Raw genomic sequence first — 24,805 nt, forward strand, 5'->3', positions numbered from 1 at the left:
CACCCCTTGACCAATCACCGCAAAACTTTCCATCCTGCACAAATGTAGAAAAAGCTATACTTCTGGAAAGTTGTGTCAAACGGGGTAAAGTTAATAGCGACAATAAATCTGAGGGATTCCTATACCTGGGAATCCCAACTATAACTACAAAGTGGTTACCGCCATTCTGTAACAAATATCTATATATATCTATATAGCTATAATGTACCCAGATATATTTACATCATGCAGATATTATATATAACACTTTTGGAACAGCTATTTGATTATGAAAAGGTACCTGTTCCATTGACTTGCGTTTGTCCTTTTGCAGGTTGCGGCACGGTCGGCTCTTCTGTCCTTTAAAAACAAGAATGTCATCCTTTCAATTACAATGGGCTAGAAACGACTACTTTTAAAATTCAGAGCAAGAAATGCAATGAATATATGAGACAAATGTGAAAACCTAACAATGCTGCCAAATCCTTAAGGTATAAGCATTTCTGAAATTTGCTTCTTCCACACATTTTGATAACAAAACTGAATGCCCCACAACAACTTGCTTTCTTCCTTTTTTGCATTCTTTGTAGACTATAATTTGTGTGGGGGCAATTCAGTAGAACAGGTACGTCGGGTGCTCCAGATGTGAAGTCCAATAAAATGTCTCTAGGAAGTCAGTGCCCACTGTTCTGAAGAGAACAGTCTTTGTTTAAATATGAATTCAGATGCTAGTCTGAATGAAGGGATAGGTGATTAAACTCTTCACACAATGAACAGACAATGAGTCACACCTATGGTCACCAACAACCTTTCCAATTTCTGCCTCATCAACCACGAACCTTTCCTATGACTATCATTGAGAATGAAGTCTAACAATCTTCTAGAGGACTACCAATGTGACTCCAGTCCACCCTGTAGCAAGGTAAAAGTGATTCTTTAATTAACTGACCAGGCTCTGCTCATCGACCAAAAAATTAAAAAAAGGATCCTTGCCTTCAGATCTTGCTTGTCCTCTCCATAGCCTTCAACACAGTTTATCATTATACACTTATTCACACATGGATGCACACAAGTGCTTCTCTGCCAGGTGAGCAATAGTTCACCTCGTAGCCTCCGGAATCTCCTTCAGTTTGTACAGAATCAGCAATATCCCTAAAATATCCAATCTTCAAAGGGTTGCCTCAAGGATTCATGATATCTCTTGTCATCTTCAGTCTTGACATTAAACTACTTGGATGCCTATTAGTGACAAGATCCATGAAGATGCCCGTGACACCCAGCTCTACCTTAAGATCTCATCACTATTTAGCATCTCAGAGCCAGCCTGGTGTTCATCTCGATCTGGGCATCTACTACCTACCTCAACTCAACACAAAGACAGAGTTCCTCCTATTCACATACATTTCTGAACCACAGATTCACTTCGACGTGAACCTTCAAAACGTTTTTCCCAGCGGATTGCCACTGCAACAACAAGTGGAATCTCTTTGCATATAGAGCACTTCTTTAAAGAATATGTCACTCTAAAAATAAAAACTACTTGAAATCAGTTATTTTTGTCCAGAAAAAAAAGAAACCCTTCTTTTCAGACGCACACTTCAGAGCAACAGTGAAAGCCCTTGTCCTCGCAACTGAAGGGAGGGCAGTGCTCTGTTGCACCTACTTGACACCACTCAGACATCCCTCAAAGACATCCAACACACCACAGCCCATCTTACTCCAGGGTCTTTGGAAGTTTGACCACTTTACCCTCATACATAATAACCTTCATTGGCTCCCTCTCCAGGCCTGTATAATTTTTAAGACCAGCTGCATCACTTACAAAGCTATAATCAAGCACACCCTATCTACTTGTGCAGGAACCTAACTGACGGAGACAACACCAAACCAGAAGCACAGGCATAGTCAGACTGGAAACGAAAAAAAAAAAAAAGGAAAAAGCCATAAGGCAGGAATTTTGCATCTGTGCACTAAAATTAACCCTGGCCGGACAACTACGCTTTGCGTAGTTCGTGCTACGCAAATTGCACGTAGCACAGTGCAAAAATGCATAGCGTAGCAGGCATTTTTTGCTTGCTCGCGGTCCTAAACGTCAAGTTGGCGACCGCGAGCGAGCATAATGACATCCAGACGAGACTTTTTCCTTGTTCGCGATCAGCATCATCAAGTTGCTGATCGCGAGCGTGGAAAATAAACCTCCCGGCAAGATTCTCAACGCGGGGAGGTCAGGTTTCTCATTGCGAGTGGTCGCGTATGCTCGCGACCACTCGCAATGAGAAACTACCAGTCCGCGTTGAGAAAGGTTCTGCTCGAGTAAAAAGTCTACTCGAGAGGCAGAAAACGACGCTCGCACTGTGCAAGATGCAGTTTTCAATGACTGCACAGTGCGGACAAGTATCCGGCACTGTGCAATCATTGCGAACAGCACACTACGCAGTTTGTGTAGTGCTACGCGTATCTCGTGTAGTGCGAAGTGCACTTTGCGTAGCTACCCCTAACGCAACTACGCCCAGGGTTAACTAAAATACAGATAGAATACCCCCTGCTCAAACCCTCTTACAAGTCCTAAAAATGCAGATGGCTCATCTCTAAGGTATACTAGAAAGTGCTACATCTTTAGGCATGTCAGTACAGGATTTTGACGGAATAAACTACTGAAATCCAAGACACTTAGGAGATGATAAACTACAATATCACACAATTTCATATAAGACTTATGCATATATGATCCTTAGAATACAAGAACAATTGTATTATGTATACTGCAATATGTATATGGGCACCAATTATCCAATATCCTTCGATTTCCATGGCATCAATTTTATTCAGCAAGTAATAAAATATTCCAATAAGCTTCTGCGGGACTCCGTCTCACTTCCTTACGTCAAGAGTTGGAGAGGAGGCAATCACATTAGCAGCAAAAGGCTCAAATACTTTAACCTTCCTACAAGGCCCACTCATACAATTATGATCCAGAAAGCAAATAAAACCCCATCGCACTGAACTAGTCAGAACTCGCAGTCCATGCTCAGAGGCCCTTGGTCTTAAGAACAAGAAATATAAGTATCCTATATTAATTTGTGGTGTTTGAACAGCTTATTTACGTATAATCTGTGCTGGCACATTAAAGAGGTTATATAAGAGATCCTGTGCCCTACGTTATGAGTATGCTGAAAGCCACAGATGAGTTAACGGGCTATTCAGATGGAGGAGGACGAACTCTAAGGAAGCTTTAAATATCGTCTTAACAGACGGCAGAGGATATGTAATTCCTGATCCCTCGTCACATCGCTACCCTTCCCTGACCAACCTTAAATTTGTATTCTAGTCTTTCTTCAAATAAACAGGTCTCGCTACAAATATGTAGTAAAACATGGATCTGTAGCATCTAAAATTAAATACATCACCATACAACTAACACTGTGCTGTAAAACACGCATGTACTTTAATGTAAGTCACTTTAAGAATACTTATAGGTCGTGTTTGGTAGCACACAGATACCTTTTTTCATGTAATCAAATTAGGCATGCCAAAAACATGGGGATATTAAATGTTTGCTACAGACTGTACAATTTAATCAAATAATACAGAAGAACTGCAAAATTGATACTCGTTTTTGTTGTTTGGCCTGCCTTTCACAGCGTCTGCTTACACTGGCAGCAGGCATTGTGACATCACAACTCAATCTATCTCAATCTTAAAACTTTATTCGATCTAAAAAGTGTAAATCATCAAAGTATACAGAATAAAAAATGCAAATTCATTCTTCTTAATACACTAAGAATTATTAAAAAATAGCCAATTTAAATACCACAATTCAAGTTACAAGACTCAAAACTGTGAATGTATTTATTTATATGGATAAACTGTAAAAATGGACGATTCAAGGTCTAGAATTTGTGCAACAAACTCAAAGCTGACTGAAAGCACTCGTATGTGTAAGGTTCTCCCTCGTACATATTAAGACCACTCCCCACTGCTGATGGTGATAGACTCCCCTAGAAAACATATCCCATCTTTTACCTGGAGATTCCCACCTTATTCATTGTTTGATGTAGTCTTTAAGGAAGAAATGGCCAAAGCTAATGAAATATATTTTGAAGCCAATGTGGGTTCGGTGGACAGCTTTCAAAGTGTATGGGAGTCGATTAAGGTATATATTAGATGGGTGGCCATCTCCATGCATGCAGGTGTTCTTTAATCGATCCGCAAGAGTCTTGCTGATCTAGAACAGAAGCTCACGCTCCTAGAAAAGACCCATCAGACCAAACCAGATGAGACCGTCACAAAAGAGATCAAAGTTGCACTGGAAGAGTACCATGAGGCGGCTGATACAGAGATCAAACCCCTTGGAAAGTATGCCACTGCCCGCGTATACGGTAAGGGGGAGCACCAGGGAGGCGGTACTTGCCCGACTACTCAAACAACATAGAGATAAGACAGTTGTGACTGAGATCACATTGGCGGATGGAGTTTCCCTAACAGAGGAGATGGACGGGGCTGGCCGGTTCCGACAATACTACTCAGACCTATATAACCTCTCGTAGCAGCAGCTCGGAAGAGCGCATTCTAGATTATCTAACACACATAAAACTTCCATGGCTGACGAACACACACCAGGAGTTTCTTATGCGTCCCATTGAGAAGGAGGAAATACTTCTGGCCCTCTCAATAATAAAAGCGGAAAGTTGGCTTGGAGTGCACTGTCTGACGGTGGCCTTCTATAAGGCGTTTCTAGAGTTGTTAGTCCCACAGCTGGCCACGCTTTTCGATATGTGCGTTTCGGGCACAATGCCATCCTCTATTAAACCTGGAAAATCACGGCAAGATTGTGCATCATACCGCCCACTCTCCCTGCTGAATGTGGACACAAAAATATTTGCAAAAATACTAGCAAATCGATTGATCCCCCTGGTGCCGACCTTGGTAGCGCTGGAACATGCAGGGTTGGTACTGGGTAGGAACTTGACTTATCTGCACACTGTGTTTGCCGCCCCACAGCATACCAGACCAAAGGTTTCAGCTATAGCTGTCTTTTTAGAAATGGAAAAGGCGTTCGACTCTGTCGAATGGCCCTTTTAAGACACGTGCTTACTAGGATGGGCGTGGGCCGGTTTTCCTGCAGTTAGCAAGTGTTTTGTATAACTCACCCATGGCCAGGGTCCAAATAGGCAACTTGGTGACGGACCCTATCCATATCTCCAGGGGTACTAGACAGGGTTGCCCCCTGTCCTGCATATTATATGCTCTTGTGGCTGAACCACTGGCTTGTGCGCTTAGAGAATATCAAACACAAAGGCCTTCGGTTCCCGGGCTATGAGCTCATAGTGTCTACCTACGCGGAAGATACGTTACTGTACGTTCGGAATCCTGAAAGTAACCTTTCCTAGGTAGTTAGAGAAGTGGTACTCTTTGGCATTATGTCTGAGCTGCGAGTTAATTGGACAAAATCTATTATATTTTCACAAACGCCAGCCACGGTAGCTTTTGAGCCGGATTACCCGCTCCAATGGTCCACTGAGGCGGTGAGAAATTTAGGCATTAGGGTGCACACCGACTCGGAAGTTGTGTTCAAGGAAAATTATGGGGTCACAATTAAACTAGAAGATGCGTCGCCAAATGGATTCAGCGGCCGTTATCCCTGCTGGGCAGGGTTTCTATTATGAAAATGGTCATACTACCTTGGTTTCTGTTCCTTTTCATGAATATTCCCATGGTTCTGCCCCAGGTGTTCTTTCGACGCCTTATGTCCCTTATGGTAAAATTAGCGTGGGCTGGCAAACAGGTGCGTGTCCGGTGGCCGGTCCTCACACTCCTGTAGTCTATGGGTGGACTTGGTGCCCCAGACTTTGATTTATATTATAGAGCTGCGCAGGGTGCGCATGCATACTATTGGATCCATGTTCCCTTTGACATTACACACCTTCACATAGAGTCTGTGGTTGCGGCCCCTCAGCCCCTGCCAGCCCTGATGTTTGCACCCCCTGGAGGCAGACAGGGATTCTTGACTCAATCAACATACCAACGAACACTTGGTACAACTTGCTGCAGTTGCAAGCGGCGCCATTCTATACTCTCCCTTGGCTTGGCTAGATTGGTGTCACTGGTTGCCACCGTGTATGGATAAGGGGGTTACGACGGCACTAAACGCTCTTGGGGCACAGACGGTAGGGGATCTCTCTGTTGATGGTGGGGCTAAATGCTGGGGCGACATGGTGACCATAGATGAGACACCTACTCTACTTAAGCAATTCCATAGAGTACGCCATGCATTGCTGAAAGTCCTGGGAAAGGACATGCTAGAACCCCCCGAACTACCGGCCTGGACCTACATTATTAAAGCACAGTCGCCCATCAAGATAGTATCTAAAATTTACCAATCCTCAATGTCAGATAGAGCACATCATTACACTAAGGCACGTTTGGCCTGGCAGCGAGACCTGCAGCGGGACAGAGGATGGTAGGTGGACATATTGCCGCACCAGCACGAAACGCATATCCCTGAACGGGAGACACAGATTGATACACTTTAATCTCAACAGGGTTTACTATACCCCAGAGCGCCTACATAGGTATGGTTTGACGGACGAACCGGCTTGCGGCAGATGTAATGCACAGATAGCTGATTTCTTCCACTTAGCCTAGAATTGCCCGGCGATCTCTTACTTCTGGGAATTAGTCTTTGGAGAACTGAGTTGCCGCTGGTCCCAGATCCTGCTCTGGCGTTACTTGGCTACTCTAGGCAAATACGCAGGGGGGTAAGACGTCTGGTTGACATGGGTTTGCTATTGGCCAAAAGATGTGTAGCGATCTGCTGGTTACTAGGCCCAACTCCCACACTGGCTCAGTGGGCACGTGACATGTTCTATTGTAGCACTCAAACGGAAAACTATAGCGACCTACTGCCACCACAAAACAGACTGAAAAACTTTTGGGAACTGTATAAAACTTATTTGGCAACCAAAGGGAAGGACACAACGGTTCCTGGGGGAGAGGCGCTAGAGACTGACCAACCAGAGACCCAAGTTGACGAGTAGATGGGTGACTACACCGCTAGTATACCACATTATTGCGCGCTGTCATGATGGGTCTGGTTTGAGCTATGGTTTGGCAGGTGGAGGAGCGAGATACGAGCACAAGATCATAGGAGATATGTCTGCTCACTGGCCGGTGATCATATGGTACTGATATTTTTGTATACTGTGTGTAATTGAGAATGTGCCGTTGCAATATGGAGTCTCATGTTTTGTCCTGTGTAAAACCTAATACACATATTAAACAAAAAAAACAAAAAAAAGGGACATGTAAAGTGCTGCATATTCCCAATTACCAGACTGATTTATAAATATTTACAAAGTAATTGTTTTAGATAAAAATACACCCTTTAAAAATTATAAAACCACGTTAAAAATATTATACAAATCCTATGTCACATTGGGCTGAATTCAGAGAATTTACATAGTATATCTAGAAAATAAAATAAATATGAGGCAAAGGGTTAGCAAGCCTCTTGAGAACTAGTGAGTGTCTCCTTTGCTTACAAGCCCAAAGGAAAGAAGCTAACAAAAGCATACAAAGGGTTATGGAGCTTTTTCATAAAGAACAGTGCGACACGACATTGCTTAAGATTGTGCTGCCTTAAAAGAGGAATTATATATTTAGCTCTCTGTTCCATTTATAAAACGGCAGAAGAAAAGAAAGTGAAGGTCAGACTGGGCGAATGAATTATCGCATGGGTAAGTAGTCAGGTCGCTGAGAACATTCTTTTTCGAAGGGAAGCCCAACATCAGAAGGATTAGATTTACATGGAACCTAAAAAGAATGAACCTATGCCGCAGGTTCCATACCGCCTCCAAATACGAATATTCACCCTCTGTCAAAGGTGGAATCAAATAATAACATTTTACAGTTGATTTTGCCTTCTGAATTCCCTTCATTTCATAAGCTAGTTTCGCTAAGAAAAATGCCTTTAGCCTCTTTTTTGGAAACCTTAAGCATGCTCTAGGATTTACAAACTAGTTGGGTAGTCCCAGCGAGCAGGTCATTTTAACATACTCTAGCCAGGGGATTTTATGACCCTTATCCAATAAAAGACAATTTTGAATAATAGTCTGATTAAGGTCCACTGTATCCCTACTCCATACTGAGTGCCAAAGCATAATTGGGGCTACTCTCACTAAGTCAGGCACATGGGCACGTCCAGCTCTAGGTGAGTGACTTAGTTCGAGAATGAGGGAGGCAATCCTCTTTAAAAACCCATTCTCTATCTTCTGTAGGCGATTGGTTGATACTATGCCCCACACTCCTGCCCGGTATGTTGTTGCCTAGATGGTTTCAGCAATGTAAATCTTTTTTATTGTTTCTTGGGGCTTTGAGCCCAGTTTCCTAATAAAACTGGAAACTGCTGCCAAAGTATGCTCCATCACAACTCCAATGTAAATACCTATTACAGTTTAGCATTTACATAATTTCTTATTACACTTGACTGGTGAAGACACAACTAGACTTTAACAGGAAAAATGAAGCCATGTTTTGCAGGGACTGCGGCATCCCCTGTTATACTTTAATATCATTATCTTAAATAGAACACAAAGATCTACTTCCACGCATGTGAACTTTGGATAGCAACAATACTATAGACTTTGCCCCAGTCCACAACACAATGCATTACATTCCTTATTGGACAAACATGTTTTTCTATATCCAGAGTACCTATAAACTATCCAGAGTACCTATAAACTATCACTGCTCTCTTATTACAATAAGGGCAAGAACGGTCTTGTCATCTCTGGAAAGGTGCTGGTCTCAAGGCCCTACACCCACTATGGCACAGTGGTCGCACGACATGCTGTACTGCAGTAAGCAGACCGAAAACTTCAGCGAACTTCTGCCTCCCCGGAGTCGACCCAAGAACTTTTGGGGGCTCTACACAACATACCTGTCCACTAGAGAGACTGACACGAATGATATTGGTAACATCAAGATAGAAAGCAATAACCCTACTCCTGTTAATTAACTCATCTGTCGTTATCCCTCTTCAGCTGCTTAATCTTTGACGTCAAGTGGCCTCTGACCCTCTGTTTACAATGTAATGCACTAGTGTAGACGGGAGGAACTGTGTATCTAGCACCAGTCCAGTACATGGGTATTCCACCACAGTGATACATTTATTTGCGGATGATCTGTATGTATTTTGTTTTTCTGTGATCAGGTACACAAAATGTGCTTTTCAAGATAAAAAGATCCCACATTGCTTGCTTCATCTCTACAACTGCTGTATCAACCACTAGCGATGGGTCGGGCCCTAAGAAATAACGCAAATGGATGACAAGACTACAATGAGCATGCTACCTTTATTTTCTTCTTAAATCGAGGATAATTTGAAATAGGAACACGTAATCACACTGAGGTAATCAAAGGTTTAGAAACATTATGTTCTGAAGATAACTGCACATTTTGATAAAACCTATTGTTTGACATTCAGGCTGTGCCTCGTTGCCTCTAAAAAGTGGGCATCACTGGTCCGAAATTAATAGAAAATGTTTCAGCAAATTTAGTCAAGACTTTACATTTTTATATTTAGAATTTCATAAAAAATTACTGTCACAATGGGCATCAGGACAGGCCCCAGATGCTCAAAGCAATGGTGAAGTTTAACAACGGAGCAGATCAAGGGAGGGCACAAATGAATAGTCAGAATAGGCAAAGAAATAATGCAATGACCAATAAGCATTTGGACATAATGGTAACTGATTTCTGTACTTTATGCTAATTCCTTAACTGATTTAATGTGCATGTGGGACTGATTTAGAGATTAATCATATTTTTTCCCCCTGTAAGGCTCTTCAAAAATTATTTTAATGGAGGAGCCTAGCGCGCAACCAAGATGGCCGCGTAGGCACAGGGCTCCCGCGGGCCTCCACAACTTCCCACGTCTATCCTGAATATATCCTGATTCTATCGACGGGCTTCTACAGGCGAACCTATGCGGAGGTGATACCTGTTGTCCAAATTCAAATCGGACTTCAGGAACCGGGATAGCATCGACTTCAAGTTGGCGGCCTACTCCTGACCTTGCCCCGGATTCGAGTTGGCATGGTGCCCGGGCAGAAAGTGAACAACAACGGCATGCAGGACCCGGGCCGGTGCGCACCCCATACTTTCGGTTTCGGGTCTCCTCGCTGAAATTGACTGAGGGGCCCTGGATTGTCAGCATGCATTCATAGTGGGAAGATCGGGTATCCTGCCTGGATCCTGGACACTAGTCTGGACTACCTATCGTGATCGCCGAGACTCCCTAGATCGGCTCTCCGGGGATTGCTAATCGTGTTGGTGGACGACAACCTCGGCGACCATCAGACAATGGCGGCTAGATTGGATGGAGATAAACAAAAATCCAAGACGACTAGGCTGGGAGCTCATACCCAAGCTAATAACATGGACCGCTATACCCAGTCAAAAGGATCCCCTAGTGGCCTGCATAAGTCACCGGAGAGATCCCAGGATGGCCCAGGATCGTCTACGGAGTTAACATTGCAGGACGTCATGGGTGCCATCGATGAGATGAAAGCAGCGGTCGGCCAGCAATTCGACACCTTGGCCCATAAATTGGACACGGTTTTGATCGACGTTAAACTAGTCAGAGCGGATCTTTCACAAACGAATGAAAAGGTCAAATCCTTGGGTCTGACAACGTCGAGTCTGGTAACGGACGTGTCTGATCTGCAAACAGAGGTCTGTAATCTGCGGACGTCCAATGATTTGTCTGTCCGTCGGCTGGAGGATTTTGAAAGTAGGGCTCGGCGGAATAATGTGCGCATAATAGGGGTACCGGAGAAATCGGAGATCCCTGCGGCTGACCTCTTCGTGGAAGACCTTGTGATCAACCATCTCGCACCCAAGGGATTGAGTAAATTCTTTGCGGTCGAGCGGGCCCATAGAGTTCCGGGTGGCAAGCCGAAACCGGGCGCTCCCCCGCGGCCCATCATTGCCAGAATTTTTCATTTCAGGGACAGGGACGCTATCCTGCAGGCCTCGAGGGTGAGTGGGCCGACGAAGTTTGAAAACACTAATATAAGTTTCTACCCGGACTTCACACAATCGGTCCAAATGCAGCGACAGGGGTTCATGGGTGTTAAACGGCGACTGAGAGACATGGACCTGAAATATGCGATGCTCTTTCCGGCCAGGTTGCGTGTTGAGTTTGAGGATCGGACACATTTCTTCGATCGGCCGGAGGAGGTTGGAGATTGGCTTTATACCCTGCCCCAGCGACGAAGTCGAGAGGGACCGACCGAGGAGAACGGAGTGGGCTTGGCTGGACAGGAATAGACTTTTGGTTCCCGGTGACTGAACATTGCGATGACACCTCCATATTTTGGTTCGATGTTTCTATTCAGTGCCTTTTCCTTTAATGCCCGGGGGTTGTGGGGTGCTCAGTGAGGCTCTTTCCTCCTCTGGGGTTTCTTTTTTGTAGATTAGTTAATGCTAGGGCGACAGGCACACTGCAAGTTGGGGGGGGCTACATGGGCTCACGCAGGGGTGCAGGGAGGGGGGGAGTTGTAACGGTAATGTTGGGGGGGAGGGGTGGAGTTGGGGCATGTTTTAATGTTCTACAAGGCAACGTAACGCTATATGACTGGTGGTCGGGGTCGTGTTCTCTGGGGGGAGGGGGTTGTGCGCGGGGTTGGGATGGGGATAGGGGACAGAGTACTCTCATGGAATGTGAATGGCTTGGGGGATAGGATTAAACGTGGAGTAGTGCTGCAGTTTTTGAAACGGCTGTCGCCAGATATTGTTTTTCTGCAGGAAACGCACCTAATTGGGAATTTTTGCCATGCTATGAATAGGCGGGGATATCGTCTCGTTGTTCATTCTGGTTTCACTTCTGACTCGCGGGGGGTGGGCATCTTGATTAGAGCCTCTCTCCCGTTGGAGGTAGACGATCTGATTCATGATGACAGAGGGCGGTATGCTGCACTTGTAGGCCGATGGGAGGGCAAAACCGTCTCGCTCGTTTCTGTTTATGTCCCACCAGGATTGCAGACCGTAACTTTCGCTGATTTGGGGCGAATGGTCTTGGGACTCCCGGGGGGGGTTCTGGTGATGGGGGGTGATTTTAATTCTGTCGTATCCGGTAGAGCGGATCGTTACCCTCCCAGGGATCTCCCTGGGGCACAGGCCTGGCTGAGTGGGTTTATAGATACCCTCGGACTGATAGACTGCTGGAGATTAATGCACCCGGGGCAGGCGCAATACACTTTCCACTCAGGGGCTCATGGAAGTTTATCGAGACTTGATTATGTCCTTATGCCAGCGGCCCAAGCAGTGATGGTTGGGGAAGTAAGACATCTGGTCCGGGGTATTTCCGATCACTCCCCCCTACTGTTGCGCATTGAGGTCACCCCCGGGGCTGAGGGGAGGGTAGCACCGATTAACCCTTGGTACCTGCGTAATCCTAAAATCCGGGCGGACCTGGTCAAGTCTCTTGAGCGCTATTTCAATGAAAATGTGGGGTCAGTATCGTCTGCTGTCTCGTTATGGGAAGCTTTTAAAACAGTGATCCGTGGGCAAGCTCTTTCTCTAATTTCCCACTCCAAGAAAAGCAAGACTGAAGAGGTGGTTCGCCTTGAAAACGAAATAGCCAAGTTGGAGGGGGACCTGGAGCTGGGTGTTACGAATGATAAGTTGCATGTTCTCAGTCTCAAGCAGCTTGACTATAGAGCGTTGGTTACTGATGCTGCCAAAGTGATGAGTAGGAGCAACAAGGGCGCATATACGATGTGGGGGATAAGGCTGGAAAATTGATTGCATGGTTGGACAAGAAGGAGAGAGCGAGTCGAGTGGTGCCAGTTATTGAGAGAACGGATGGCGTGCGTGTGACTGACCCTGTGGAAATTGTTGAATGTTTCGCGACTTACTTCCGCGACGTATATTCTCCAGTCTCGGATTGCCTTGAGGATGACTCATCTGTTGCTGAGAGATATTGCGTTGCCGTCTTTGTCAGAGGCGGATAGGGTACTGATGGATGCGACGTTGTCGCCTGATGAGATTGCTTTGGCTATTCGCTCGGTCGCTTCTGGCAAGGCCATGGGTCCCAATGGCCTTCCCATCGAACTGTATAAATTGCATCCGGACCAGATGGCGCCTCATCTCTGCGAAATGTTTCTTGAAGCACGTGACGTGGGCTCCCTCCCATATGATCAGCGTCTTGCTACAATAGTCGTGATTCACAAGGAGGGGAAGCCGCGGGATCGGTGTATTTCTTACAGGCCCATCTCACTGTTAAATACTGAGCCCAAAATTCTGGCTAAGGTTTTAGCTAATCGTTTGGTTAGGGTTGTTGGCGACTTGATCCATCCGGACCAGTCAGGTTTCATACCTCACCGTAATACGGCTCTGAACCTGAGGCGTCTTCATGGAGTGCTCGACAGAGCGGCGTACATACGTGAACCGGCCGTTTTGGCATCCTTGGATGCCACAATGGCGTTTGATACTCTAGAATGGCCGTATCTTTGGGCGGCGCTCGCGAAATTTGGTTTTGGCCCCGGGTTTATCGGTTGGGTAAAGTTGTTGTACGAGGCACCGCTGGCTCAGGTAGTGGTGAATGGCAGAGTGTCGACACCCTTCGCTTTGGGAAGGGGCACGCGGCAGGGTTGTCCGTTGTCGCCCCTCCTCTTCGCACTTGCCTTGGAACCTCTGGCTGCCTGGTTACGATGGGAGCCCTCATTGCGCGGCATTAGGTGGACGCCTGAATTTGAGGACCGCATCTCTCTTTAAGCGGACGACATTCTCCTGTACCTCACATCTCCCCGGCAGTCTTTAATGGTACTAGTTGATGTTCTGAACTCATTTGGTCGCAACTCCGGCTTGGTCATTAACTGGGCCAAGTCATGCGTCTATGTTCTCTCAGGGGATGCTCCTCTCCTTCCGCGTGGCTGCCCTATCCAGATTTCGCAGTCAGGGTTTAAATACCTGGGAGTATTCATAACATTAGACCCTGTGGCCCGTTATGAGCGGAACTTACTCCCCCCACTCCAACGACTGAGGGCCGACGTCTCGGGGTGGCGACGGCTTCCGCTTTCGCCGCTCGGACGTGCGGCGCTGTTTAAAATGATGTCGCTACCACGATTCCTGTATGCACTGCAAAATACACTCGACGTCATACCGGCCCGCTATTTCCGTGAGGTGGAGAGCTTGCAGAGGCAGTTGTTTTGGGACGGGCGATCGCGAATCGCTCTCACAAAATTGACACTCCCTTGGTATGATGGGGGTATTGCACTCCTCGATATCAAGCGATACTAAAGGGCGTCCCAATTGGCGGCGGTGAACCACGGGATGTACGGACCGGCCCTGAACCCGGCGTTCGAGATGGATAAAATGCTATTGCCTGGGGGGGGGGGGGGGGGGGGGGGACTATAATAGAGCACTCTATTCGAAGTCTCCTGGTGTGCAGTTGACAGGCCCAACAAGGATAGCGGTACGTGTGTGGCATGCTGCTAATGCTGCGATGGGTTGGAAGGACCGCCTGACTCGAGCGACTCCATTGTATGCTTCAGAAAGGCTGGGCTGTTTGTGGAAAACTAAAGGATTTGAGAAATGGGATATGATTGGCATATGTAAGGTGAGCGATCTTTGGGTGAAAGGGAAGTTTAAAACGTTTGAAACGCTGAAAGCGGAATATAAACTGAACGATAGGGAGTACTTCCGGTATGCTCAGGTCCGTCATGCGTTGTGCTCGGTTTTCCCTGATGCTACTGCTATCCCGGAAAATTCCCCACTGGAGGACAGGGTGCTCGATGGCCACGTGCCTGACAGCACAATCTCCTTGATCTATAAAAAGCTTATCAACGATCGGGCGGACCTGTTGACCCACTTGAGGGAGCTCTGGGTGGCTGACGGTTTGGAATTAGATGATGAGGACTGGGTCTCGGCAATAGCCTCCCTGAGGGAGGTGGCAATTCCGGTCCGCCTTCGGTTCATAAAACTAAAGATACTCCATAGAGTGTATGTCACTGGTCCCCGCCTGATGCTTATGGGTTTCTCCGTGGATGGGATGTGTAAGCGTGGCTGTGGTTCGCTGGGTACTTTCCTTCACGTCATATGGGAATGGCCTGAGGTGGCTCGCTTTTGGTGTCGGGTGCATGCTGTAATGGAAGAGGTCACTCATGCTGCTCTGTTTCCAGAAGCTAGGAGATGTCTGCTGAACGTGTGGGAGCCAAACGATTATAATGTGGCGCAGACGCAGTGGGCGACTTTGGGAAATATGGTGGCTAAACGCAACATCGCACAGTTATGGGGTTCCCAGAGGCCGCCCACGGTCTTGGTGTGGAAGGAGAATATGGATTGGTGCATGTTTAGAGATAAGACGGTGTATGTAGCGAGAGGCAAGCCTAGGAAATGGACTGGGGTGTGGGGTCCATGGAATTCCTATCGCGGAGACATATGTGCCCCTCCTCTGGCTATTGTATTGGATGTTCCTTTGTCCCCCTAGCTGGACATTCCTCATCTGTTAGGTTATGAGTAGGTCACAGTTTGATTTTTCCTCTGTTCCCAGGGCCCCCCCTCCCTTCTCTGCCACAGGTCATTGATTTCCTACCCCGGGGAGCGCGTCCTGATATTCACAATGCCTATTGCCTTGTTTGTGTGTAATGTTTATCAGTTTTAAATTGAAAGTTGAAACCGTATTTACTATTGTTATTCAACCACTGCTTCTGCCTTCACTGGGAGTGCTGATGGGCTGACTAGCTCCTTTGATTGACAAATCCGTATGATGGTGAAAAGACACGTCCCATACTAATTAGCGGCCGGCCCAAGGGGTTGTAGGCCCATGTCTAACTCTTTGAAGTCAAATGAAGGTTTCTATTTAAAAAAAAATAAAAAAAATAAAAAAAATATTTTAATAAACCTTCATGGTTTACATTTTGCTGCAGACTTCAGAGAGCGTATTTTATGAAAAGCTAAATATTTATTATGTGTTGAGTGTGATGTTAGAGACATTGTCTCTTATATTCTTGAGGTTGACACCATCCCCAATCCTGCATAGGTCCTTTATATCAAACTATCTAACAAAGATAGCGTCAACACACGTGCTGTATAGGGCCAGGCTGAGAGCCAAAAAAGCTCTGGAATTTGGGATCATGTGGATACTAGCTGCCATGGCTGTTAGCATTGGCTGAAGCCATTTTGTTTTGTGGCAGCCATTTTAGTTAGCCATGTGCCCACCATGTGCTTTTTTTCCCTGTTCACGGTTGACTGCCCTTGCATTCTGCTTGTGTCATGAGATATAGTTCACTCTTTCAGCACCGAGCCAGAGCCTTGCACATGCTCAGAAAGACCTGTAGCTGCCAAAACCCTTGTACTTGTATGTAACTGTCAGGCTATTCTTACTGATGTAAGCAGTTTAGTCACCACTCCCACTTTGTTGAGCAAGCCATTTTTGTATACCCATAATAGTCAACAACTATTCTTGCATGTGCCAGTACCTCCCCTAGGTCTCATGCGGACTATGTAACAAATGCATATATAATGCCTCTGTTCTGTACTCCTTAGACTGTCTCCTACAGTGGCCTGAAGGTACTGTATGATGCAGTCTCCCTCATATTAGGTTAATAAATACTTCTTTTTGATATTACAGCTTCCGTGCCAATCTCTCTCTTTGTTGGTCTGAGGACTAGTGCGCGAAGAAGGGTGAACCCCTAGCACCGGTAGGCCCTGGTGAGGTCTACTTCTATAAATTGGCGCCCAACATGTGGGGCTCATTGGCGACTCGGATGCCCGATGGAGTGGTCTTGACGGAGGATTGGAATCTCGCTACGGATGATCACTGCCTGAGGAGACCCGTGTCTTGGCAGCCAAGGTGCCTTTCCACTTCTCCCGATTTGACCATCCAGGTGGTGCCGGTTCTCGACTGAGATTCCTTCTGGTGTTCGCCGCGCAGCGACCATTTGGTCGATTCAGAACTTGGCAGTGGTAGGCTGGAGATTTGTGTTTGTTAAGGTCGTCGACATTTGTTTGCTTGTTTGGCCAAAAACTTGATTTACGTGATTTGTCTGGGTATATATGAATTGCAATTTATATAGGCAGGTAATGAGAAAACTGTGAAAACTTGAACGGCACACTTTATGTATAATATTGTATATGCTACAATATTCTTCGCATGCCTGTTTCAAGCGCACTTCGTAGAATGTGCTGCTTTCTTGGAGGTACCAATGTGAATCTTGAACGAACTCAGCTGGTTCCCCCGAGGGGACACCAAATAGGGATATGTACAGTAAACATGGTATTTCTTCCATAATGTAAAAATACACTGTGGAACCAATTTATATAGGAAAAGGAGGATCCTCATTTACGCATTTAGTAAAATTCGTAAGTAATAATATGGAGCGCTTTTGAGTATTTTGCCAGCCCAACTTGTAATTCGGTCTTTTTGTAAAGGCTAAGGCTAGAACATGCAACAGTCTTTGCGCTGTTTTGGTGCAGTCTCGGGACTATTTTTTTTTTTTCTTTTTGTAAATAATTTACAATTCGTATTTACAAATGGTTTGAGTGCAGTCTGTGGACTGCCTCTTGTTATTGTCCTAAGTGTTGATTTGTGGGTTGATTTTGTGTTTGAATGTCTATGTGGTTTGACACCAGTGATACTTGTGTGAGTGAGTAGCAATTGCGCTCTTTGTGTAAGAAGGGCAAGCCTTAAGCACGCTGTATTGTGCGTTATGAATGTGTGGCCCCCTTGTTGAAAATGTTTGGAATGAGCTCAATTTGGTTTGTTGTCGTCATTTGTGTTCTGCACATGCCATTGGGGAAATTACACTTTGAGATTTAAAGAATGAAAAATATAGCATATGGTAGGTAGCTATACGTTACTATTAACAATAAAGTAGTTACAGAGTATAGATGTGTTAACCTTTCATTATTATATCGCCACAGTGGTAAAGCACAAAATTAGAATTAAAACCCAATAGTGGAAATAGGCCTCATTGAAAGGGGGAAAAGAAACTGAATTGTGTGCTTTGCATAACTAGGACTCTATATAAAATGTTACAGTTTTATCCTTATATATTAATATTAAAAGGGCATTCACATTATCTGAGTGAATTGGTTGTTGCTGAAATAAACCAGATATTACAAAACAATAGATTTTGACTGGGTTGAAATGCCTGAGTTTTAAATAGATTGCTCACATTTCCTGCTCCAGAAAGAGAGCCCTTCTTTTTGCAGCTGTTCAAGCTGTCTTACTGAGAGGGAGCGGTCTGTCACAACCAACTGTCACAACCAATGGAGATTAAACTTTTTAAGGACATTACAATATAGCAAAGGGGTTTTCTCCTGAGAAAGGAGTAGAAATTGACTCCTGCTGGTCAGAGCACAGCTGAGTAAATAACACATGGCTATTCCTGGCCACAAGCCACAAAGAAAATGCTGGGTCAACTAGATCTTAAATTGTATGAAGTCAAGTGCATAAATAACTACCGATATTTGAACGTTAGTATTACAGTTTTATTATTTTGGATAAAATCGAAAGGATTAAATGTGTAGGATCTGTGGTTCTGATGTTAAATTATTACTGCCCTTTAAAACGTGGCGCAAGCCATTTTAGATTTCAGTAACGCTTCTGTGCTTAGTGTTATAAATACATGCATTTAAAGGCAAAAGGAATGAGGATGTGGAACCATCAAAAGGGTTGGTGATCATTATTTAAAAAAAAGAATTTTGACTATATGGAAAAAAAATGATTACAAATAATTGTACTAAAATCGTTTTTGATCTCTATAATGTCTAATAATCATACTTTGAAAAATATATAGCTCCTAGCATTAACATTTAAATTTGAGAAGTGCTTTACCACAATTGGGGTGGGGTGGGGGGGGGGGGGGGGAGTAAAATGTGAAATTTCACTTTACCCAGGTGTATACAAACTTATTTTATAAGGGTGTACCTTATACATTTTTGATCCCCCCCCCCCATTCCTGGGATATCTAGGGGAGACCCTGGGGGTCCCTAATATGCCAAAACATTGTAGGTTATCCATTATTAAGTGTCCCTACCACCAAAGTCGAATTTGGGCACAATTTACTTTTTAAAAGCTGTCCTGCCACCCAAGAACTGTTTTTAAACTGATCAAGCTTCAGTAATGCACACATGCAAGTATAGAATAAGCAGCTGACCTCTATACTGCTAGAAAAGCACACCACACACAAATGAAAATAGGTATAAAAAACAGCAGATGTTAGATCCTACCTTTAAAATTATTAGACGGAACAGGACTGCCTCTAGAGTTACTTTGAAATGGAAATACCACGAAAAAGCCTTGCACAAAGATGGGACAGCTGGTAAGGGTCAGAGGTCGAGTTCTGCATTTAGCAACCTAGCAGAGCTAAGGGCAAGGTTTGCTTTGGCACTTTGACCTCCAAAAATATTTTGAAAGAAGAGATGACAGTGCAGAAAGAGAAGCTTTGCTTACTATTTTTGGCAAAAGCAAGTTTTGCGCAGTCATAGGAAGAGAAGGAAAAGCAGTAACGTATGTGGGCCCTGTATAGAGCATAGCTCTACCATGTATATAAAAATAATGGCTTTAGCTTAAAGATTACTGTACAAGGGCTAAGATAAGGAGGCAATGGAATTTAGTTTGCATTCATGCGCCCTCATGTTAAAATAGTACAATTGCTAAGGGAATTGGTAATTGGTTATTAATGCTTTCTAAGTTAACGCAATGTGCTTGTGTTAGGCTGAACAAGAAAATAGCCACTTTCTAAAGTGCTATTTTGAAACACAGAATTTAGGAATAATCCTTCCTGACAGATGGGTTAATAAATTCTGAGTTCAGGGATGCCAGACTCTATATGTCCATCTTGCTGTTACGGAAATATGTAGGTAAACATTCCCATGTTATCTTATGGCCAAGATAGCCTTTCAATAGTGAAAAACGAAACTGACAGTATTTGACTATCAGGACATGTTACCCACACTAGTACATGTCCTACCTTTTGCATACATTCCACCTTGCCCAGGGGGGTACTTGGGGCCTACCATGGAAGTGTCAAATGTGTGAGAAAAGGGATGGGTAAGGCCTGGCACGCGTGTACACTGGCCAGGACAACATGACAGTTCACAGACTGCACAGGGGCACTGTGGTGGCAGGCCTGAGACACCATTTTAGGACTACTCATGTGGGTGGCACAATCAGTGCTGCAGGCCCACTAGTAGCATTTGAATCACTAGCCCTGATATACTCTGTGCACTTTATTAGGAACATACTGGTAAGACAAATAAGTCAATCATAGATAGTTAATTAAAATAAAGGGTAGAAGAAGCAAAAGAGTTTGGGGATAACCCTGCAAAAAGGGCCATTTCCAACAGTTTGTACACCGAAATGTATAAAGTGTTACAGTTCAATATATTGGATATGGCCTCCTTGATATGGATTCCCCTAGCTATTTACCTCCTATAAGTCTTTCGACAGAGGCTCACCTGTATAGGTTTCCTACTGTCGAAATGGGGGAAAGGAGGCGAGCTCCTGGGCAAATTAAGGGTAAGCAAAATTATGTTTTCTCTTTTTTTCTTCTCTTTCTTTTCCTCACTCTCTCTCGAGTTTGTCTAAGCTGTCTAGGAACAGCCATGAAACAATTGGTTGGGCTCGCCTTAGTCATTCATTCCACAAGATGTTGTTAATATGTTTCTGAATCAATAGAGACAAAGCACCCTATCAGTGCACGTCTAATTGGCTATTAAGTAATACTATTCTAAAATTGTTAAGATTAATAAAATGAATAAATAAATATGTCATGTTACTGCCCATTCTGTCTGATGAAATTATGAAAGGATGAGTAGTCTAGATTACTGTTCCCTTATTAGACCTTTATGGGGAACTATGTTATTTTCATGCTATATACAGTTTTGCAAAGGCATTACGAGTCTTATCAATTAGTCTGTGTAAATAAGCTGACAGCCCTTATTGGAGCTGGCGAATCGGGTTTTTTATTTCTTTGAAAATTATGATGCATATAGCAGTTTTAGATTTTCCCGCTGCACCTATAACATGAAAGCATGACCCTAAGTGTAAAATGTAGGTGTTTTTATTAAGAGAAATAGTTTTAGAAGTGTCTGCAGTCCTGTACAAGTAATGCAAGGTTCATGAGTAAAAGTGTAGCAAATTTCCTTTTTCTTGAAGTTCGTCAGATGAATAATATAGGCATACACAAATGTAAGGATTTGTAATATGTCTGTAGTGTTTCTTTTTTCCTCAGAATTTAGTAAATGAACACAGACTTCCTTGGCTGTTTGGGATTGGGATGAACAAATCAAATAATGTAACGTATTACTCTTGTCAGTTCACCAAAAAGTTCCTTTTATACTTGCCAATAGGTCCAGGCTGTTGTTTTTTACTCTCAGATAGATGAAGTGGTTCTTGGGTGCCTTGCTAATGTATGGGGCGCCCCAAGACTAAGGAAGTATTCTGAGACTATACTCTCTGTTGATAGATTACTTATGTGCCTTGTCTAAAGACCTTTTGTTCTGTCCACCAATAGATATCTGCTGCCTTACAACCATTGCCAGAGGGGCCTGGACATCAGATCCAGCTTGGGGAGTCAGCACCAGTCCAGCTTGAAGCCAAGGTGAAGGTAACCAGCACAGGCGTTGCTGGCAACTAGGACCTCAGTGAAGGTAGAAGGCCGGAAGCACTGGGACATGAAGTGTGTACCCCTGCCACTGTCTTGGGTGAAAGACGGGGTCACAAATCAGAATGGAGAAGTGATCCTTCGTGGATCCAGTTTTTGATGCCCAGCTGAGAGAGTCACAGACCGACAATGACGGCAAGGAGGCTTTTGCTTGAGGTGACCCCCTTTGAAACAAGGGTTGCTTCAGAGATCCCAGCATCACGCCCCTGAATCCTGATCCTCAAGTGAAAGAAAGTCTGCACCTCTGTTGATCAAGGAATGCCTGGGCATACTGGGTACAATCTGTGCCCCCAACAAAAGAGCAGTGTGCCAGCGGAGCAATACAGGAGTTAGGGAAGGACTTGAGTTTAGAGTACAGGTGCTGTGCCTTTGGTGCCCGTTAGATTAAAGTGAAGAAAACTGGTGCACTGCCTGAGACACTGGACAGGATCGCTGAGGGCATTTGCCCCGGAAGGTGATTGCCCTATCCTGAAAGAAGAAACTTTTCCCTTGAAACTGGGCAGTGATTGTTTTCTTGAGTTTCAAGTTGTGCAGCTCCACCGTGGGAACAACGAGAGCCTGCCTGTGAGGCTCAAACAGACACAGGGAGAAGACTCCCCTCTGGCTGGTTGTACAGTGGCTTCAATTTCTCAAGGACTTTTTGTTACCAATGTACCCCTTTGGTCTTCCCATTTTTGAGGAGCAGCAGCCTTTTGCGGCTCCTCATCCTAATTCCCATGGCCCCGTTTGGTCCTCCTGGTCCCATGGAGCGAAAATTGTATTTGTAATGATCCTTTTATTTTCTTTAATATTTGCATTAGGAATAATGTTTATTCTGCAAGAGAAACATTTTGCTAAACAATTGATAAATTCTTCTTTGCCCTCCTCCTAAAATATATTACTTGATACTCTAGCACTCATAAAAGGAACACTGGAAAAGTCTATTGAAAATGTTTTTTTACATAGAATAGGACTGGGTGGTTTTGGGATTTGCTTTCTGCTTGGGATTGGAAAATATTGATAGTTCTGTTTGTAATAATAGCCATTATGTTCTCCTGCTTATACCTTATATATACCCGTTTACTGAAATGTTTGGAATGTAAATGCCCGCAGGATAACTTCCGTGCTTCTATTAGTTCATAGCGGATGTCTTCAGCTAATGCTAAAACGTCCGTCTGTGGAAACTAGCTGCCATGGCTGTTAGCATTGGCTGAAGGCATTTTGTTTTGTGGCAGCCATTTTAGTTATTGTTTACCACAAGAAGCCGCTCCTAGTGTGATAACCCAAAACGAGTTACAGGAACGTCGTAAGTGTGGGCATCTCACAAAAAGTTGCGGACTGGTCTCACACACCACCTGGTGTCATGCTTCATCATTGACCAGTCCTCGCCCTCTAAAACCTTAGTTTGATAGAGGGCGGGCATACACTTGACGACAAGGATGCACTTTCTAAATGGTTAAGTGGGGGCCCGTGAGATTGTGAGTGAGGTTAAAAATCATTATAGTGGTCAAAAGTGATTTTAATGTGATTGACATTTTGGAAACACCATAGGAAGTGAAGTGTGGCCTATGCTACACTCACGCAGTGGTAGTATCTTACCGACACATGGTAAGAACGGAGCCCTCACCTATACCTTGGTCCTGATGAATGCCTCGGACCCGATAGGGCCATTATGGTAGAAACATGTTGACCACACATAGGATGGTTAGGGGACATTAAAACCCTATACACCGTCACACATAATTTTTAATATCATATAGTTGTCAATCACATTAAAATCACTTTTGACCACTATAATGATTTTTAACCTCACTCACAATCTCACGGGCCCCCACTTAACCATTTAGAAAGTGCATCCTTGTCGTCAAGTGTATGCCCGCCCTCTATCAAACGAAGGTTTTAGAGGGCGAGGACTGGTCAATGATGAAGCATGACACCAGGTGGTGTGTGAGACCAGTCCGTAACTTTTTGTGAGATGCCCACACTTACGACGTTCCTGTAACTCGTTTTGGGTTATCACACTAGGAGCGGCTTCTTGTGGTAAACAGTTCTAGTGGAGGCTGCCAGCTCCTAGAACCCCTGTGCCTCTAGTTCCCTCCTCCACAGATCCAGTGGAGACTTTTTGTGTGCTAGCCATTTTAGTTAGCCATGTGCTCACCATGTGCTTTCTCCCTGTTCACTGTTGACTGCCCTTATATTCTGCTTGTGTCATGAGATATATTTAATTCTTTCAGCACTGAACCAGAGCCTTGCACATGCTCAGAAAGACCTGTAGCTGCAAATTCCCCTGTCCTAGTACGCAACTGTCAGACTATTCTTACTGATGTAAGCAGCTTAGTCTCGCCTCCCACTTTGTTGAGCAAGCCATTTTTGTATACCCATATTAGTCAACAACTATTCTTTTATGTGCCAGTACCACCCCTTGGTCTCATGCGGACTATGCAACAAATGTATATATAATGCCTCTGTTCTCTGTACTCCTTAGACTGTCTCCTACAGTGGCCTGAGGGTACTGTATGATGCAGTCTCCCTCATGTGAGGTTAATAAATACTTATTTTTGATATTACAGCTTCCGTGCCAATCTCGCTCTTTATTGGTCTGAGGACTAGTGTGCAAAGAAGGGCGAAACCCTAGCTCCGGTAGACCCTGATGAGGTCTACTTCTACAATCAGACCAGCCACCTCACTGCATAGTCTGTCTGAGGCAGCTCCGTTTGGCTGCGCTGAGGTTTGTATTTTCATTGCAGTTTTTGCTTCTGGAATTACTGTGAACCATCAAAGCATTTAGTGAGCACGGCTCTGATAGGTGAAAATTGGCCCCCTTAGGTGAAAATCGCCCCCCTGGCCTTCCTTCAGTCCACTGGGGTAATGCCCAATGCCTGGTATGGCCAGTCCGGCCCTGCAGTATATACTTTGGAGTAAAGTCACATGACTGCATCTTCATTTAGCTCCAGCGCAATGGAAAGCCCCCGCACACTTCATGAGACAACAGAAGACAAACAAATCGGTCACACTGGCATCTAATACACTACCTGCATCTTCTTGAGTTTATGTCACACAGTTCCAAGTGTAACCTGAAGGTTGTTTATCGATCCTAGTTTTTGCACACACTTGAAACACACCTTGTGGTCTTCCTGACAGCAGCAGTTTGAATGCTCCTATCCTCCATG

At 44.6% G+C, this 24,805-nt stretch overlaps 1 protein-coding gene across 5 annotated transcripts in view; it reads right to left on the reverse strand.

The window, feature by feature from the left end:
- Positions 1-24,805, reverse strand: part of GRAMD4 (GRAM domain containing 4) — a 497,316-nt gene that overhangs the window by 200,351 nt on the left and 272,160 nt on the right. For all 5 annotated transcript variants that reach the window (XM_085654072.1, XM_085654070.1, XM_085654073.1 and 2 more), the window contains one exon: positions 281-339. In XM_085654072.1, coding sequence (XP_085510198.1) covers positions 281-339 — 59 coding nt within the window. The remainder of the gene's footprint in view (positions 1-280; positions 340-24,805) is intronic.

Source organism: Triturus cristatus, chromosome 4_1 (assembly GCF_964204655.1).
Source record: "Triturus cristatus chromosome 4_1, aTriCri1.1, whole genome shotgun sequence".
NCBI lineage: Eukaryota > Metazoa > Chordata > Amphibia > Caudata > Salamandridae > Triturus > Triturus cristatus.